Source organism: Ursus arctos, unplaced genomic scaffold (genome assembly GCF_023065955.2).
Source record: "Ursus arctos isolate Adak ecotype North America unplaced genomic scaffold, UrsArc2.0 scaffold_4, whole genome shotgun sequence".
NCBI classification, from domain to species: domain Eukaryota; kingdom Metazoa; phylum Chordata; class Mammalia; order Carnivora; family Ursidae; genus Ursus; species Ursus arctos.
This window is the reverse complement of record NW_026623056.1, coordinates 82,732,381-82,749,649: the sequence shown is the minus strand read 5'-3', so window position 1 is coordinate 82,749,649 and position 17,269 is coordinate 82,732,381. Positions and strand designations below refer to the sequence as shown.

The following is a 17,269-nucleotide window of genomic DNA, read 5'->3' as shown; positions in this document are numbered from 1 at the left end:
GTTCTATATGGGGGCGCCTGGGTGGCTCAATCAGTTAGGTGTCCGACTCTTGATTTCGGCTCCTGTCCCGGGATCGAGCCCCATGCTCAGCGGGGGGGTCCACCGGAGAGTCTCTCTCTCCCGCTCCCCCTGACCCCCCATGCTCACACCCTCTTTCTCTCAAATAAATAAATAGAAGCAATTCTATGTGGAACATCCTTAGAGCTAAATATTTGCACACAAGCTTGATAGCTTCCACAGGAATTCTTGGAAGTAGATGGCTTTGTCAACGGCTACTCAAAATATTAAGGCTTTTGATACACACTGCCAAATGGTTATCCAGAAAAGTTCTGATTCACACTCCCGGCAGAATTGTATGAGTGCCCTAGAAAACTTATATTTTCTTAGGCTGTGGGCCTGACCATATTCTTTAAGGCTAATAGAGGAAGGAAAAAGAAACCTCTCTCATTTATAAGACCACAACCCTCCTGAACCCAGGAGATCTTGTGAGGAGCGAGATTTAGAGAGGCAAGCTTCTGCGCTCTGAAATGACCCTGGGAGCAGAAGAGTTTATCTTGGTCCAAGTGAAACCCACAGCGTGTTTTCAGGAAGAGGCCCAAGGTAATTCAGGTCTGACTCAGGTCTGACCATATCCTTGTTGACACTGAGCTCTGAACTGTTTGCAGGATTTTTTTTTCAAGTGATTATCTCCCTCTCAGGCTGATTTTCTTTGCACCCTCTTCCTGGCAGACCATCCTCCACCCCCAATCCATCTGATAACACGATAGTCAACCATTTAATTTTAATTCTTTTTAGCTATTGTTTAACACTGAAACTGAAGGTAATTAATCCTCACAACGTGTGTTTATTTTAATAATTAGGCCACTCTTGGCAGTGGGGGCCCCTGGCACCCTAGTCCTTGGCTGGGAAGGCAAGGCCCGCCCACGCTTGGCCTTGGGATGGCCTTAGCCCAGACCTGGAGGCCCACTGGGTGGTTTTCTCATTCTCTTATTAAGGCAACAGCAGGATCCCTGGAGCCCACCCAGAAAATGTAACTGCAGCAGGAAATGACACGTTACAGTGGACACCCAGCCAGTGGACCTTCCCGAAGTTCATGCCCAGGTCTTCGGAAAGGCTCACTCCCTTCCGTGTTAAGATGCAGTTTCACTGGTGTTCACGTGGGGCCAACCGTGATCAATCATTTTCACACTTTCCCTTCTCTTCCGCTCCACCAGACATAGGTTCTGACAGATCCGACTTGCTGCAACATCTTTCAGGCGTGTCTTTGAAGGGTCAGTGCCCTCCAGATAAGGCACCAGATGCAGCTTTGTTTGAACTTGTGTGACAGAAAGATATCATTTTTGAAGACGGTCTCACAGCTGGCTTAGTCATCGGTCTGGTGTGACTTCCATTTTATCATAGTTGAAGGTTAAGTTTCAGAGTATTAGTTTGCTAGGGCTGCTGTAACAAGTGCTACCCGCTGGGAGCTTAAACAGCAGAAATGTATGTCCACTCCGTCCTGGAGGCTGGGAGTCCAATGTGTCGGCAGAGTTGTTCCTTCTGAGGCCTCTCTCCTTGGCCTGAGGATGGCCATCCTCCCCCTGTGTCCTCACATGGTCTTCCTGTGTGTGTGTCTGGGTCCTAACTTCCTCTTCTTATAAGGACACAAGTTATAGTGGATTAGGACCCATATGACCTTAATGTAACTTACGGACCTCGTTAAAGACCTTGTCTTCAAATACAGTCGCATTCTGGGGTACTAGGGTTAGGACTTCAGCTTACGAATTTTAGGGGCACAGTTCAGCCCATAACAGCCTTCGAGACGACCCCTAATCATCTTCAGCTTCTAGAACTCACACCTCTTGTGTGCCCTCCTTCCACACTGAATCAGAGCTGGTCCATGTGACCCCTATGTCCGCCAACAACTGTACAAGCAACCCACCTGGGAAGCTCGGCCGTCAGGTGACTGCCGCCCTGCCAGCATCCCATCTGCGACCTCACCAGAACACATGAGACCTTAAGCAATGACCACCACCCGAACTACCCCAGAATTCCTGCCTCATAGAAACTGCGTGGTAATAAACATTTGTTTTGTTTTAAGCTATTAAATTTTGGGGTATTTTGCTACATAGCAACAGAAAACAGATGCATATATCGAAACTTAAGAGTGGGTTTCTGGGATACAAAGAATTCCTCAAAATGTGGGTGTGGCTTTGGAACTGAACTTCGGGCATAAGTTGGGAGGACCTTGAGGAAAGTGTTAGGGAAAGAAAATCTAAGGCCTTGAAGAGAAGCCAGCATCGATAACCTTTGCACCCGGAGGCCAAGTGCATCTCAGAGTAGAACTTCCCAACTTCAAAAGTGAATTGGCACAGGGATGCTGGATATTTCCTTCAGGCCCCCAGCTATTAGTTTTGGCATTGGGCAGTGCCTCCTTTCCCCCCACCGTGCCATACACATAGAATTTTCTGAAGAAAAGGCTGGGAAGCACAGTTCAAGGCCAGCGTGTGATGTGTGACCAATGCCTCACCATGGCCTCGCCTGCCTGGTACATTCCAGATGGGACCAGCTTAGGGCACTGTGCACAGAATGGAGGCTTTGCTCGCCCTCCTTCAGGCGGGGGCTCAGAGGCTTTGCTGAGGACAGGCATGAGCACCCTTATGTCTTTGGGAATGTCCAGTATGAGCTCAGGTCCCACTGGGGTAGGTACCATCAGCCAGGTCGTGGGCAGCTCTGAGGATGCTCACGGGAGCGTGATGACGTCACACATGACAGGGGGTGGGAGGTCACGTGCAGATGCCCTGAACCCAAGGGTTTCCTCCTCCCCACCGCCACGAAGTCCCTTCCTCTTGATCCTACCGACATATAAAGTACGCAGAATCGAAAAAGCAACCAGCTGCCTGTAACAAACCCAAACCGTAAGTCCAGACAAACATATACCGTGGGGTAGGAGACTGGCGGCAGAAAAGGCATGTCAAGGATTAACATCTCTACTCTGTCATGTAAAAATTTATGAAAAAAAAATAAGGGTCCCACTAGGGGGAAAAAAAAAAGGACAAAGGCTAGAGAGACGGTGGGTGCAAATGTAAATACAAGGACCACAAAACCACGGGAAGTGTTCAAAGTCATTAATATTCACAGAAAGGCGAATAAGAGGATCATTTTATACCTATTAAATTGGAATCATGAAGAAAAATCACACAGACCTCTGCCAGAGTTGCGAGGAAACCCAGAGCCGTATGTCGCTGTTTACGCATATAAATTGGTACGGGAAGTTTTTGGAAAGAACTCTGGGGATACATATAAAGAATCGTAAACACGCCCACGCCCTCTTTCAGTATAAAAGTTCTGGGAATTTATCCCAAGGAAACAACCAGAGGAAAGACAGGCCCAAGTTCATCATACATCCCTCAGAATATTTGAACTCAGAAGCAGTAAAATACCCCCGCCACCAGGGCATGGCTGATTAAATGATATACTCTAGCCCTTCAACACGTTATGAAGAAACGACCGGCGTTGTTAGGATTTTGTCGGCCACGTGGAAGAACACCCAGGATGTAAATTTACATTTCAAAGCAAAATCAAATGTATCTGTGTTAGAATTAGCATTACGTAAAAACTGTTCTATGCTCAGACTCCAGGACTTGGAAGAGACCCTGAAAAGGAAGAAGTTTCTTATTTGATGGGTAACATTTATGACTGAACTGTTTTCTTATTTCCCTTAAATGTACTTGGGCTGCTGGTGCAGGACGCTAACAGAGGTCCTTCTAGTGATCTTTGGGAAAGAACTGGAAATTGCCCTCCGTCAGGATCTGAGCGCTAAAGCCACGCTCAGCGGGGCTTCCTGACCTCACTGAGGCCCAGCCGGCCCTCAGCACCCGTGCTCCCAGGGAGGCGCCGAGGCTGGAGCATAGGCGGTTCCAACAGACGGCAGCTTACCCCCAAGAGGAAAGGTACGCACATCACCTTCCAGAGGCCGCAGTGAGGCCTGACCCCCCGGCCCTAGACAGTCATCCTGCCAAGCTCATGTCAGATCCCAGGGCTGAGATAAATGGCCTCTCTCCCTTCGTCAAAGCCGTGTCGCTGAGCTGTAGTAACTTAGAGCAGAGAGCGCACTGGCAGCCTGGGGACCGGATGTGGCCTGTAGGCATGTTTTATTTGGCTCACACATTGTTTTAAAAGTTGGAACATTTCACATTTAAAAAAAAAAAGAATCCGGATTTCCAGCATCTCATGAGGGGTTGGAAGCCTTGACGACACCAGGCCCGCATTCGGGGCTGGCAGCCGTCTACCTGCAGGAGCCCTGTGTGGGCACCTCACTTAGGAGGGGCTCTGATTCATTCACACACGTCAAGATTCACGTGGACACCAACTCTGTGTCCGGCATTCCTCAAGTTTGCTGGGAATTCTGCAGGAAGCAGACAGACACAGTCTCGACAGTGCTTACCTTCCCCTGGGGAAACAGACCCTAGACGGGTAAGTGATGGTTTCCATGATATGAAGACACTCAAACAGGGGGGCTGCTTGGGACCACAGAGACCAGGTCCCATGCTGGCAGGGAGCCCCAGGAAACTTGTCCAAGAAGGACATCTGACTTGATTCCTGAATGATGGGGTGAGAACATTCCAGGCCAAAGGAAGAGCTTGTGCAAAGGCCCCAGGCTATGAATGAGTGCGCAGTGCCCCACAGTTTGTAAGGGAGGGGAGGGCAGACCCACGGCTGGGAGAACAGATTGATTCTAATTACAGCAACAAGGAGCAGGGCTTTAAGGGGTGGAGGGTGGGTATTGTGATCTGATTTATTTTAATAATCTCTCTCCAGCTGCTGAAAGAAGAAGGGACTAAGGGAGAGAATCAGGGAGAAGGGAGGCCGAGAGGCCAGTTAGGAGGTGGTCCGGAAGGTCCAGGTGAGAGATGCCCAGAAGCGGGGAGCAGAGCTGCCGATGAGAGATAGAGATACTCAGACCGAGTCAGGGGGAGGCGGTGGTCAAAAGGTATGCCTTCTAAAGAGGGTAATATTAAAGTGTGTTTGTACAAGAGGGATAAACGGATGGTTTGCTGGGGAGAACATGCCCAATGCATTTTAAAATCTCACGTGTAATTTCCCAGGGCCGAAGAGGGAACAGTTTCCTAGGATTCGGCGAGATGGGGAAAGTATGTCCGCACGGGCGGCCAGCGGTCTGTACGCACACGTGCCAGGGTCTGCCCTTGATGCTGACCTGGAAGGGGGCACAGTCCAAGCCTCCACATGAGGCTGGGGGGCTGAGGATGAGGAGCCCTCCCAAGGGCCTCTCTTCCCTGCGAGCCTCTCGCCCCTGCAGAGCACAGACTGGGTGATCTCCGGCGTCTGGCGGCGGTTCCTGAATGCTCTTCAACCTCACGTCTAGTCAACGAGCAAGGGACAGAAGCCCTTGACCGTGGGGGTGCCAGGGGACGGGGGCAGGACGAGCAGGTTGTTTCTGCCCTGTGACTTTGCCGGGGCTCAAACTTTTCAAACTGAACCATTAAGCAAGGGGCACGGTTTTCTGTTCAGAGACCTTTCCCGTGTCCACAAGGGTCATTCATGGCAAGAGCACAGCTGGCTGACCGAAGGATTCCTCGAAGTCTCTATGGAAACCTGTCCTTTAGCTGTGATGTCTACTAACATTTGCTTTGGCTGATTACACTTCCCTTTCAACCCAACTCCCATCCAGCTTCCCGGGAACCTAAGGCGGCGCGACCCAGGGCACGTAAACCACGCGGCCTGCTTGGCTGACCGACTTCTGCTCAAAACAACGGCTGCAACAGATGTGACTTAGTGCTGCCTCCCCAAACACATGTGGCTAAGTCAGATTTAGCAAGCCTGAGAAATGGGGTGTCCCACCCCGATATCAAGAAGGAGAGTCCCTTTTTGCAGAAATAGGTCAGATCAGCAAGGGCCTCTTATCCAGCCAAGGAGATCAGATCGTATGGGGAGTCCCTGCAGGATGTTCGGAAGAACAGGGATCACACTGGCCTTTTAGCGGGATGCCTCCGGCCTCCCCGGGAGAAAGGCAAGTCAGGGAGTAGGGAGACTGCAATGACCAGGCCATGGTCCTTGGAGCTGATGCAGTGACGGGACCAAGGCAGGAGGGAGTGGAGGTGCTCTGAACAGATGCAGGGGTTACATGAGAGGGAGACCGGAGTGTCAGGAACTCCCAGGTCACTCACGGGGGCGTGGGGCAGGGGGTGGTGGCAATACATACAATGGAAAGCCACGCCCACAAGGACCTCGCTGCCCCACTTGGCAGCCAAGCCCATTAAATGGGAGTCTTCTGGCCCAGAGCTAATCGGGGACAGCTAGAAGCCCATTTTAGCCTGTCTTTGCCCTTAAATGACCCTCTGCCATTGGCCAACGAAGGGCCTTCCTTCCCAGAACACCGAGCTGGGGGCCTTGGGGGCCCGAGTTCCTCTTGAACTGCTTTTGTTCTCTCTCTTGTATCGTCTGAGAGCTTGCCTGGGCGGTCGTCATTTTTCGTTCTTTTTTTTTTTTTCTTAGATCCAAGATATTGGTTTTGTATGCATTTCTTTTTTAAATTAATGTTTAATTTCACATGCGATTGTAGCAATTTAATACATCGTGGAGCTCCTTTTATTTTTATTTATTATTATTATTTTTTAATTTAAATTCAATTAGCCAACATACCGTACATCATTAGTTTTTCGTGTAGTGTTCAATGGTTCATTAGTTGCCTATAACACCCGGTGCTCATCACATCACGTGCCCTCCTTGGAGCTCATTTTAGATTCTGATGAATTAAGTGCAACTCTCTGGGCCGTCTCCCCGTAGGGCCTGTTCTCTCTGATAACATGGAGGACAGAGATCAGGCCACTGCCCCACTCCAGACCGGGGTGGATGAAAGTTATTTTTATGTTTCGTCTCAGCTAGGATATGGTGCCCCATTGTTGGGTCAAACACCCATCTAGAAGGGGTTGTGAAGAGATTTTATTTTATCTTTTATTTTTTGTAAAGATTTTATTTATTTATTTGAGAGACAGAGAATGAGAGAGAGAGAGCACAAGAGGGGGGAGAGTCAAAGGGAGAAGCAGACTCCCCGTTGAGCGGGAGCCCAATGTGGGACTCGATCCTGGAACTCCAGGATCATGTCCTGAGCCGAAGGCAGTCGCTTAACCAACTGAGTCACCTGGGCACCCGTGAAGATATTTTAAAGATAGGACTAACACTGAACATTTAAAGCGGACTCTGAGTAAAGCAGATTACCCTGCCGGGAGGGGGTGGGCCTCAACCGATCAGTTGAAGGCCTGAAGGACAAAGACATGTTTCCTGAAAAAGGAATTTTCCTCCAGGCTGTAGCATAGAAAATCTGCCTGTTTCCAGCCTGCTATCCCGCAGAATTTGGACCCAAGATTGAACACCAACTCTTACCTGAGTTCCCAGACCGCCAGCCCGCCCTGCAGGTTTCAGATCAGCCAGGCACCACCACTGTGTGAGCCAATTCCTTAACACCAATCTCTCCAAAGATACGTGTGTATCTCCTATGGGTCCTGTTTCTCTGGAGAGCCCTGACTAATCATAACATCGGGCGACTTCGATGGACAGAGCTTTCAGCCCCATATCCTGGCCATCGTCTCTCAGATGCAGACCCCTAAGAAGAATGACTCCCGGAGCTCCCCGCGACCCTAAACAACTGGTTATGGTCCAGACTCTTCTCTCTACCTGGACACCATCCCCAGGTATCCACAGGTCTCCTCCTTCAAGTCTCTGCTCGGCATGCCCGTGACCCCATAAGGCCGTGGTTCTCTGCAGCACACCCCAGCTTCCCCTGTCTCCCTCCCGTGCTGTGCTTTTCCCCTTCCAAGAGTGTGCGCCTGAAATTCAATGCCTGAGCTCCTCCTGTTCGTTCTCTCACTACATCTTGTGCATTGCTGGGAGGTCAGTTCCATGAAGACCCTGTGTTGGTCACTGATGACTCCCCCATGCCTGGAACAGGGCGCTGCATGCACTCGGTGCTCAATAACTACTCAGTGCTCAAAAACGACTAAACAACGGGCAGATTTGGGAATGCGGGGCAGAAGGAGGCGGGACCCTGTGGGGGGTTCCTCCCTGCCCTTGACTTTCGCTCCAATCCAAGTACTGGCCACCGCATAGGGAGCCAGACCCCCAATCCCCTCGGCACCTCGCGAGAGCCACATGAAGCCACGTACCAAAGGGGGGGAGCCGCTCTGCCCCCGAGGAGCAGATGTCCGTCTCCTGCATCCTCCGGCCGTAGCTCGCCGAGTAGATGTTGAGGAACTTTGAAGGGTGGCAGTGCAGTTTCAGCTCTTGGTCTTCACACACGGTTTTGTTTTTTAATTCATCTGAAGCAGAAACAAAAAGCAGCGGCACCATCAGCTTCCCTCAGGAGGAATCGGGGAGCGCTGCCTATGCCCTGGCCACTTCCCCTTCCCCCCCACCCCCTGCACCCTGAGAAGGAGAGTGGGAACCACCCCGCCCTGGGGTCTGACCCTGGAACAGAAGCCCTCTGCGGGAAGACGTGGGAATGAGAGTAAGGGGCAGGCGGAGGAGACAGGGACCAGGTATGTCTGAAGACAGGGCTCGCTGGGCTGGGTCTGGGCATGGGCCTGGCCATAACGGATGTTTCTCTCTCTCTCCACTTGAGGTCACACATTCCTTAATTGAAGGGAGCCTTGCCTCAAACGTTGGCTTGGACCCACACAGGTCAAGACCAGGAATTACCTGACTGCCTATTAAACTTCTGGAGAGAGCCGGGTTAAACCTCACCACCAGACCTCCTAACGTTCTAGCGTCCCCATTTACATATTTAAAAAGAGAGATGCGGTGAAAGTACATTATTTCCCTGGCTAGGAAAGGGAAAAAACGGGGCATATGTCTTGTGAAGAGTCCCTCTTTAGAGAAGTATGAAGAGCCTGCCCCCAGTCTGGTGATTCGGGAACATCTGACGCTCGGCTGCAGGGGTGTGCTACCTTACGACAACGCGCACCACGTCACGGTTTGTTCCCAAAGAATTTAGGGAAAGGTTTGTGTGTCTGTTTAATCCGCTTACTATAGTACCTTTCCCTTTGCAATGTCACACAGCGCAGACGTTGTAAATGCACTGCTGATGAAAGTATAGTTGATTTTTTTTTTTAAAGAACGTACTGGAAAAGCATTCAATTAATAAAGATGTTTCATAATGATTTGAGTTTTAAAAGTAATAATCATTAACACTCCAGACACAAAGAACCACATGCCATATGATTCTATTTTGTTGGGACCTGCAGGAGAGGCAAGAGCACTCAGAACGTAGGGGAGCCGTTCCGTAGGGGCTGAGGCTTGGGAACAAAGGGAAATGACAAGAAATAGACACAGGACATTTTTGAGAAGACGGAAATGTTCTATAGCTGGACGGTGGTGACGGTGGCATGACCCAGCACATGTGCTGAACATCAGTGAATGGCACACTTACAACGGGTGAAATTTATGACATGTAAATTACATTTCAATAAAGATTATTCAAAAACAATAAAAGCTAATATTTATTGAGCTCGTCCTCTGGATTAAGCCCTGTTCTAAGATCTTTAAATGTATCAATGAATTTAATCCTCAGAACAGCCCTCTTGGGAACCTCCTCTTCATATCCTTGGCATGTTGTGTTTTGGATTTTTAGACACTGTAGCCGTGATTCATATATTCTGGATGCTAACTTTCATCTATTATGTGTTACAAACATCTTTTCCTGCCACTTATCTTAGGCTGCCACTTATCTTAAACTTTGCAAAAGCAAAGCAAAGCAAAGGAGACTATGGTCATTTATTTGCATGTGTAGTTCTCTTCTCCCCACCTCCCCAGCATTTTATAGAGGGAAAAAAAATCACTTATCACACCTGTACAGGATTTTTCTACTTTGAAATGGCAACTGCAGAGCAAATGGGAACATTTTTCAGCCAAAAAAGCCAACAGGAGCTAAATTACAGGAGCTATTCAGGCTATCAGGGACTGCCTGGGATGGGGAGGAAGAATGTGTCAGGAAGGAAAATTAGCCCTTCCCCAATAACCACTCCCCAAGATTACCCCTCCCATGACCACCCCTCCCATGACCATCCCCCATGACCATTCCCTATGATCATCCCCATGACCACTGCCCACGACCACTCCCCATGACCACCCCTCCTATGACCACTCTTCCTATGACCAGCCCCCATGACCACCTCCCATGACCATTGCCTATGACCATCCCCACGACCACTCCCCAACCCCCACTTTCACTTCTCTCACTATTTTTTGGATTGAAGGTGCAGGCCACTCCCACCCAGATCCCTCATATGTCTCAAGCTAAAGTTTTTCAGACTGTGATTTGAGGCCTATTCTATTCTATTCTATTCATGAAATCGGTTTAGTCATTTGTGACCTGCAATTTCAAAAAACAAAGAAGAGTTTAGAAAGCACCAAAGCGCATCACGCAAAAAAGGATTAACATTATTTTATAATTTAAAAAAAATCTTTTCAGTTCTGTGTGTGTGTCATGCTGGGCCAAAACGTAAAATGTTTTCCTTGCTCTGCGTTGTAATCAAACGGATTTGAGAGCCCCCCCACTGAAGCCTTCCAGGAAGACGTGAGTGGTGGACACCGGGGCAACGGTGGCTGTGGCATTTCCATATCCTGGAATCACTGACTTGAGCCCCAAACGTAAAACACGAAAGAAAATAATTTCCAAATATATATTCCGCCTTTTTCTATAACGTGTGAATTCCCATGCCTTTCTACACCAAACAGAGAAGCAGCCGTGAGGAAAGCTTCAAGATCTCAAGATGCCGTCAGCTCCCGGGCTGATAAACCTTGGCACTGTTCTTTAATCAGTGATGACGGGAACACTCAAGATAATCAAAGGTGTGAAGCAGAAACCGGGTTCCAGGTGCTCACAGAATTCTGCCCCGCCTCGTCTCTGAACCCACAAGGAACTAACAGAGGAGGGAAAATTTAAGTGGTGACTAAGCAATGTTTAGAATGCCCTTCACCCGTTCACTGGAATCCGAATACAACAGTTTAAATCCAAAGCCAAGAAAAGCTTTGTTTTCTTTTGCTAAACAAAAAGAACACTGAGTCTGACCCTGACATCCGAGGGTTTGATTTTGGTGAGTCACATCCGCACGGGGATGAGGTTTTCAGTGCTTTTTATGAGTAAATGCTAAGTCCCACCAACACCAAAACACTGCCTTACTTCAAAGGCCCAGAATGAACGATGGCCTTTGATGCAGAACAGAGGACTTGGGCAGACGCCCCAAAAGAGCCCTAGCCCCCTTCCAACGGGGAGAACACTGAAGAATGTTAAGAATGCCTTCCAGTGGCAGAGCTCGCCAAAAAGGATGAAAACCAAGCCTTATCTAGCAAACTGGAAGCTTTCCTTTTTAACAGGATTGGCTTCTTTTTCTTTCTTTCTTTCTTTCTTTCTTTCTTTCTTTCTTTCTTTCTTCTTTCTTTCTTTTTTCCTTCTTTCTTTCATCAGAATTTTTAAAAATTAGAAGAGACTTTTTAAGGCCTGTCATGCTATGCGTTTATTAATCACCACCTCTCTGATGTACTAAGGCCCATTCATTAAAGGAGGCCTGGATGCCGATGCCGGGCAAGCTCACCCGGGGTAACACAACACCCGTACGCCGAGGCCTCCGGTGATCCTGTCCCCAGATTACAGGCCAATCATCTCCTGGAATGGAGGGGCCTGTGAGAGTCACATTACTGCTTGGGGTTACCCCTGTGTGATGTTGAGTCACTCTGGTTCCTTGGGAACGTGTTAATTCACTGTCGCCTAAGAGTGACACTTCTGGGGCCTAAACACAAAGGGACCACTAACAAACTGCCACTTTTGGTAGAGAAAGAGAATTTGTTTTAGAGCTGGGTGAGAGTGCTCGATGGTCTCAGGTTAGAAAAGGAGGGGGGGAAGGCTTCCAGAAGGGTGGCCAACAGCCCGGTGGGTGTGACAGGGGAGAGTGACAGGAGCCCAGGGAGAAGGAGAGCCAGGACTCTTCTTCAGTGATAACAGAAACAGAGTCCCCCTCCTAATTCTGCCAAGCAGGGGGCTAGCGGGTCCTCCTTAATAACACAGATACACAACTTCCTGTCCGCAGGGGCCCTTCAAAGCGGGGTGGGGAGGGTGACCTGCCGTGATGAGAATGTGTGATTACTGATGTTACTGAAGATGGCCATGCGTGGCAATATTATCAACATGCAGGAAAAAAAAACATGCAGAGAGAGATTAAGTCACTTCTAATGGCTTTTTAAAAAAATTCTCGGCAGACAGGGTGCCCTGCTATTGCCTGCACCCGGGGCAGACCTCACCCCAGCCCCCCAGCACCTGGTGTCTTGCTGCCTTTTGGTCATTCACATCCTCCGCAAGGATGACTTTAACCTGCCTACTGGCGCGATGGCCACCAATCACCGAGGGCACCTTCATGACAAGGCCTGTGCTAAGCAGCTTACAAGCAGCACTGTGGTTTCAGTCCACACGACGCTGTCCTTACACACCCTTCACCACAGCCGCATGTGGAAGGTGCATTGCCCTCCCTCGACGGTTGAGTCACAGAGCCGATGCTGGAGGTGAGCCTATAAAATAGCTCCCCGACCACCCGACCAGCCAGCCCTGATTGGCGGCATCCGCCCAGCTCCCTGATGTCAATGCTCCCGTGGTGGCAGATGTCCCTGCCCGCAGGTGGAGCCGGGCAGAGATACGCATAGCTGGCTCTCGTGATGAGGGCTGGCCCCCTGCAGCCCTGGGGCAGCAGGTACTGCTTCGGACACTCAGTGTCAGCTCGGGCTGTCCCCAGAGACAGAGAAGAGCCTCCGGGGTAAGAGGGTTACAGAAAAGGAGGCGGGAGGGTGTGGGAGCCCCTTCCTTCCTCCTTCACCTCACAGCAGTGACGGGGTCCTCAGGTCACTGATGTGCACGTTACCCAAGGTGCTCTGATCTGAATGACTGCGTCCCCCTTCAACTCAAGGTGAAATCCCAACGCCCAACTGGATGGTCTTAGGGGGTGGGGCGTTTGGGAGGTGCTTAGGTCACGAGGGTGGAACCCCCAGGCATGGAATTAGTGCCCTTCATGAAAGAGACCAGAGAGATTCCTCGTCCCTTCTGCCAAGGTGGCTACAGCAACAAGACAGCCATCAGTGAGGAAGTGGGCCCTCAGCAGACACCAAATCTGCCAACACCTCGATCTTGGTCTTCCCAGCCTCTAGAACTATAAGAAATAAACTTCTGTTGGTTATAAGCCTCCCAGTTTATGGCATTTTGTTGCAATAGCTCGAACAGACTAAGACACAAGCGCTCTGCCCCTAATCTATTACACACGGGGCAGCCAGGGGGACTTTAAAACCCCAGCCACGCACCCTCCCCACTTAAAGAAAGAATCCACCTCCTTCCTTGGCCATCAGAGCCCCAAGGATCCACCCCCCGGACCCCTGGCCGATGCTCCTGTGTGCTCCCCAGAGCCCCCTTCTCCCTCTGGCCACAGGCTTTCATGCGGAGTGCTCCTTCTGTGCCCGCCCCCTATCCCGCCGTCCTCAGCCCCACCATCACCTGCCAGGAAAGCCTTCCCTGCACCCCTGCCAGGGTCAATTCCCCCGGGGCGACCCGCACAGCACCAAGAGAGCGGGGCTCCTGCTGAGATGTTTCTTTGGACAGATCTGGTCTTTCCGGACAAAGCGATATTTGCTAGAAGCTAAAGGACAAGGAACCAGCTGTGTGAAGACGTCAGTCAGTGCTGGTTGGATGAAGGAACGTTGGGAGCGGTCCTCGATGGAACCACCATCCAAGAAGTCCTCTTCATACCCAATAGCTGGCTGGACACTTGTGCACAGTAGGTGCTTAATAAGTGTTTTACTGAAATGAAATTAGCGATCAGTCCAGGAATAAGGCTGTGGCCTGGCATCGACTTAGATTCAAGGTTCCACCAATCTCACGAGGGCCTTTTCACTTCTCTTAGAGACTGGTCCTTCGCAACTTTTTATCATGAAAACTTCCAATGTATAGAAAACGTGAGAGAGTATCGCAACAGACGGGAATATCCCCATCACCCAGATTCTTCAATGCTTAATATTTTGAACAAGGGCGACTCTAAAAAGGGTGTCTTTTCCACCATGGCAGGAGGACGGCCATTTTTGAGATTAAGCTGCAGGAAGGGCATGACTGACGACACAGAGATCTAGAAGGGATTTTCCTGAGTGAAGCAGGAGTTGACAAGAATTCCCAGGCAGGGCTCGGCCGGTGTGCAAAGTTCGGGCCTGCTTGTGGGTGTGTGTGATCACGGGCATGCGTGAGTATGTGTGTGACAGTGTGCATGCGTGTAACAGCACACACAGGCGTGATATTGTGTATGTATGAGTGACCGTGTGTACATTGTGAGCGTGTGGTGGTGTGTATGTGCGTGTGAGTGTGAATGTGTGTGTGAACACACAGTCTGGGGGAAGAGCCAAAGGGGCAGCTCTGAGGCACCGAGGCCCCAGCAGGGAAAGGGTTTAAGACGGAAGGCTGGATATTTGCTGAAAAGGTCCCGTGCTTTCTCTGCAGGTGCGCACTAGAGACCACGACATGCGTGTGACCCAAAGCCTCACCCGCCCCCAGCACCCAGGCTGCCAGGGTCTTGGGAGGATGCTGGGCTCCAGAGGCAGAAACCGACAGAGAACAGAATGCAGACAAGGGACACTGCATCAAACATTAAGGATGTACCGTATGGTGACTAGCATGATAATAACAAAAAATGAAAAAAAAAACAAAAATGATGTGTTGGGACGGCAATGCAGAATTTTTTCAAATGACTATTCCTTCAATATAATCCTTTGGTTAAACGGTGTTGTTATAACCTGCTTTCTTTTCAACAAGCCTGTTCAAGGGTTACCAGGAGCCTCTAACGTTGAGGTTTCCTCTCGGGCTGACCCGCCCGCCTCTCAGTGCGACCTACTCGCTAAAACGCAGTTCCATTTGAACTGCAATGGGTTAATCACAAAACTAACGTGTGTTACAGTGACACAGGCCAGTGGAGGAAAATGCAAGAATAGAGCAGAAGAAGTTGCTCAGGCCAGAAACCCTTCTGTTTTCTTTCTCCTCAGGAAGAGACAACTGGGTCCAGAGCCCCTGCTTTGGGGAAAGCAGAAGAGGGGTTCATAAAGATCTGGAAGCAGGGCCTCCAGGGGGGCAGCTGTGCTCTCTCGTGATAGCAAGCAGCTGGGGGTGGGCTGCCCCTGAAAAGGAGAACTAGCCCCTCTTTGGGGGGAAAAGCACTCACAGCCTCTTGACACCCCTGATGCCTTTAGCATGGGTCCAACTGAATTTTACATCTTAGGAAGGATTTTTTTAAATTCAGGGATTGGCAAGAATGCACATGGAGACATGGTTGTCCACGTACACACACGCAAATATCCTCAAACTATTCACACAAATACCCACGACCCATTGCAGAAACAGGTAGGACATCTCTACTGACAAGTTTCTAAATTTCTAAGTGGGACCAACACCGGCTGGCAGAGAATCTCCACGAGGGCCGTGAATGAAACAGGGAACCCCCACCGCACACGCGGGCCCCTCGGACGTTACTTACTAGGCTGACATTTAAAGGACACCAGGAGGTATTTACTGCTTCCGGGACAAAGGTCAGGTCCAAAAACACGGCTATTGACCAGGAGGTGGCAGGCCCGCCGGCTCTGGCATTCATCCAGCACCTTCTAAAATGAGGGGGTAGAAAAGGGATAGGCTTGAAAACCACACACAGCGTGTGTGAGATCCCCCCCCCCCACCAGGTGGCTCTGGGCTCCAAGAAGGGAGAGACACCTGTCGGCCTGGTCTGGGGCGTCCAAAGAAGCTTCAAGCTGCCGTGAGCTGTGACTAAGGCGAGAGCACGTGTATGCGTGTGATCGGGGGTGCTCCCAGTGTCCCCGTCTTTCCCAGAACAAGAACCCTGACCCTCTAGCGGCAGATCCCCATCAGGAGACCGGCCTGCGATCTGCCTCAGCTGAAGGGAGCGCTGCTGATGATTTTGGCAAAAGTACGGCCTTGGGGAGGCTCCGGGAAGCATGAGCAAGAGTTGAGAAACTCAGCGTGTGGGCGAGACGGGAGTCGGAGGGCCCTTCCGGCAGGGCTGGGGCAGCTCCGTGGGGATGAGGCATCACAGCCACGGCTGTCCGTCCGGCCGCACAAATGGCTGGCCACCGACCACGGAGAACTCAGCACTCGCGGGAGGCCTTGGAGCCCCGACCCGAACACGGGCCCCCCGATGAAAATGAAAAAGCTGATTCCCACCCTTGCCAACCTCAAGGACTCAGGACCCATTTGTTCCCTTTGGAGCAATTTTCTTCACAGAATACGCAGGCTTTGCTGTTGAGCGTTTGGCTTGAAAGTTCTCCTCCTCTCCTGCTCTCAATTTCTTTTTTTCCAGGCAATTCGCTCCTTTGCGAGTGATAATCTGCTGTGCAGAAGCTCATGGAACACCCTACCCAGGGTCCCAGCGGGGCCTAGTGCCTTACGGCTGCTCTTCTATTTCCCAAATGGAGCAAACCCTGCCCGTGACCACCACAGAAACCTTACACTCCGTTTCTGTTAAAAGGACACCAAGGCCGGTGAACGTTTCCCAAGAGTTTACTTATTACTGTTGGACTGAATCTGGCGCAGCTTGGCGAGCCTGAGTCCTGGGCCCTCATAGTAGCTCATGGACTTTCTCCATGGAGGAGGCCAGCCCCACCAGGAACCCCCTCAGGGGCCCAGCAGACGTGCATGAGATCAGGAAACCTGCCCAGGGAAACCCTGAGGACCCCCAGATGACGGGACACATGCTCGTGGTCGAGGGTCATCATGAAATGACTCTGCCCCTAGGTGGCCCCACGAACGTATCACAACCACGGAGTGGGACTCAAGGCAGGGCTGTTTCCAAACCGTGTCACGGCTGAGAAATGCACAGGGGGGGCTTCCTGGTGACCCTCAGCCACGGCCCAGATCAGCTGAGGGGCTCCTGGGGGGACAATGACACCTGTTCTCTCCCGCATCAGGCACCTTCCCTCCGAGGAAGAAGAAGCACTCGCCACAGTCCCCAAATGCCAGTCAGAAGACACGAGATAAAGGACCTCTTGATCTCTGGATGAAAGAGCAGCACGCGGGGATGCTTCTGGCAAACGAACCTTCTGCACAACATGAGCGTTGTGTTCACAAATGCTAACTTGTCTGCTTGGCTCTGGAAACATCCTCCCTCAGGCCTGCCGGGCAGAGCCAGGCACCCATGTTGGAGGGTAAGGGCGGTGCCCGAGCTCTGGAGCTCCAGGGTGCCGGGAGTCCTAC

At 50.8% G+C, this 17,269-nt stretch overlaps 1 protein-coding gene across 6 annotated transcripts in view; it reads right to left on the bottom strand.

Moving 5' to 3' along the window:
- Positions 1 to 17,269, bottom strand: part of EVA1C (eva-1 homolog C) — a 71,222-nt gene that overhangs the window by 19,132 nt on the left and 34,821 nt on the right. For 4 of the 6 annotated variants that reach the window (XM_057306695.1, XM_026513333.4, XM_026513484.4 and 1 more), the window contains exons 3-4: positions 15,543 to 15,666; positions 8,163 to 8,315 (exon numbers count right to left, since the gene is read on the bottom strand). In XM_057306695.1, the coding sequence (XP_057162678.1) occupies positions 8,163 to 8,315; positions 15,543 to 15,666 (277 nt within the window). The remainder of the gene's footprint in view (positions 1 to 8,162; positions 8,316 to 15,542; positions 15,667 to 17,269) is intronic. The other 2 variants (XM_057306696.1, XM_048215125.2) reach the window with 1 other exon arrangement.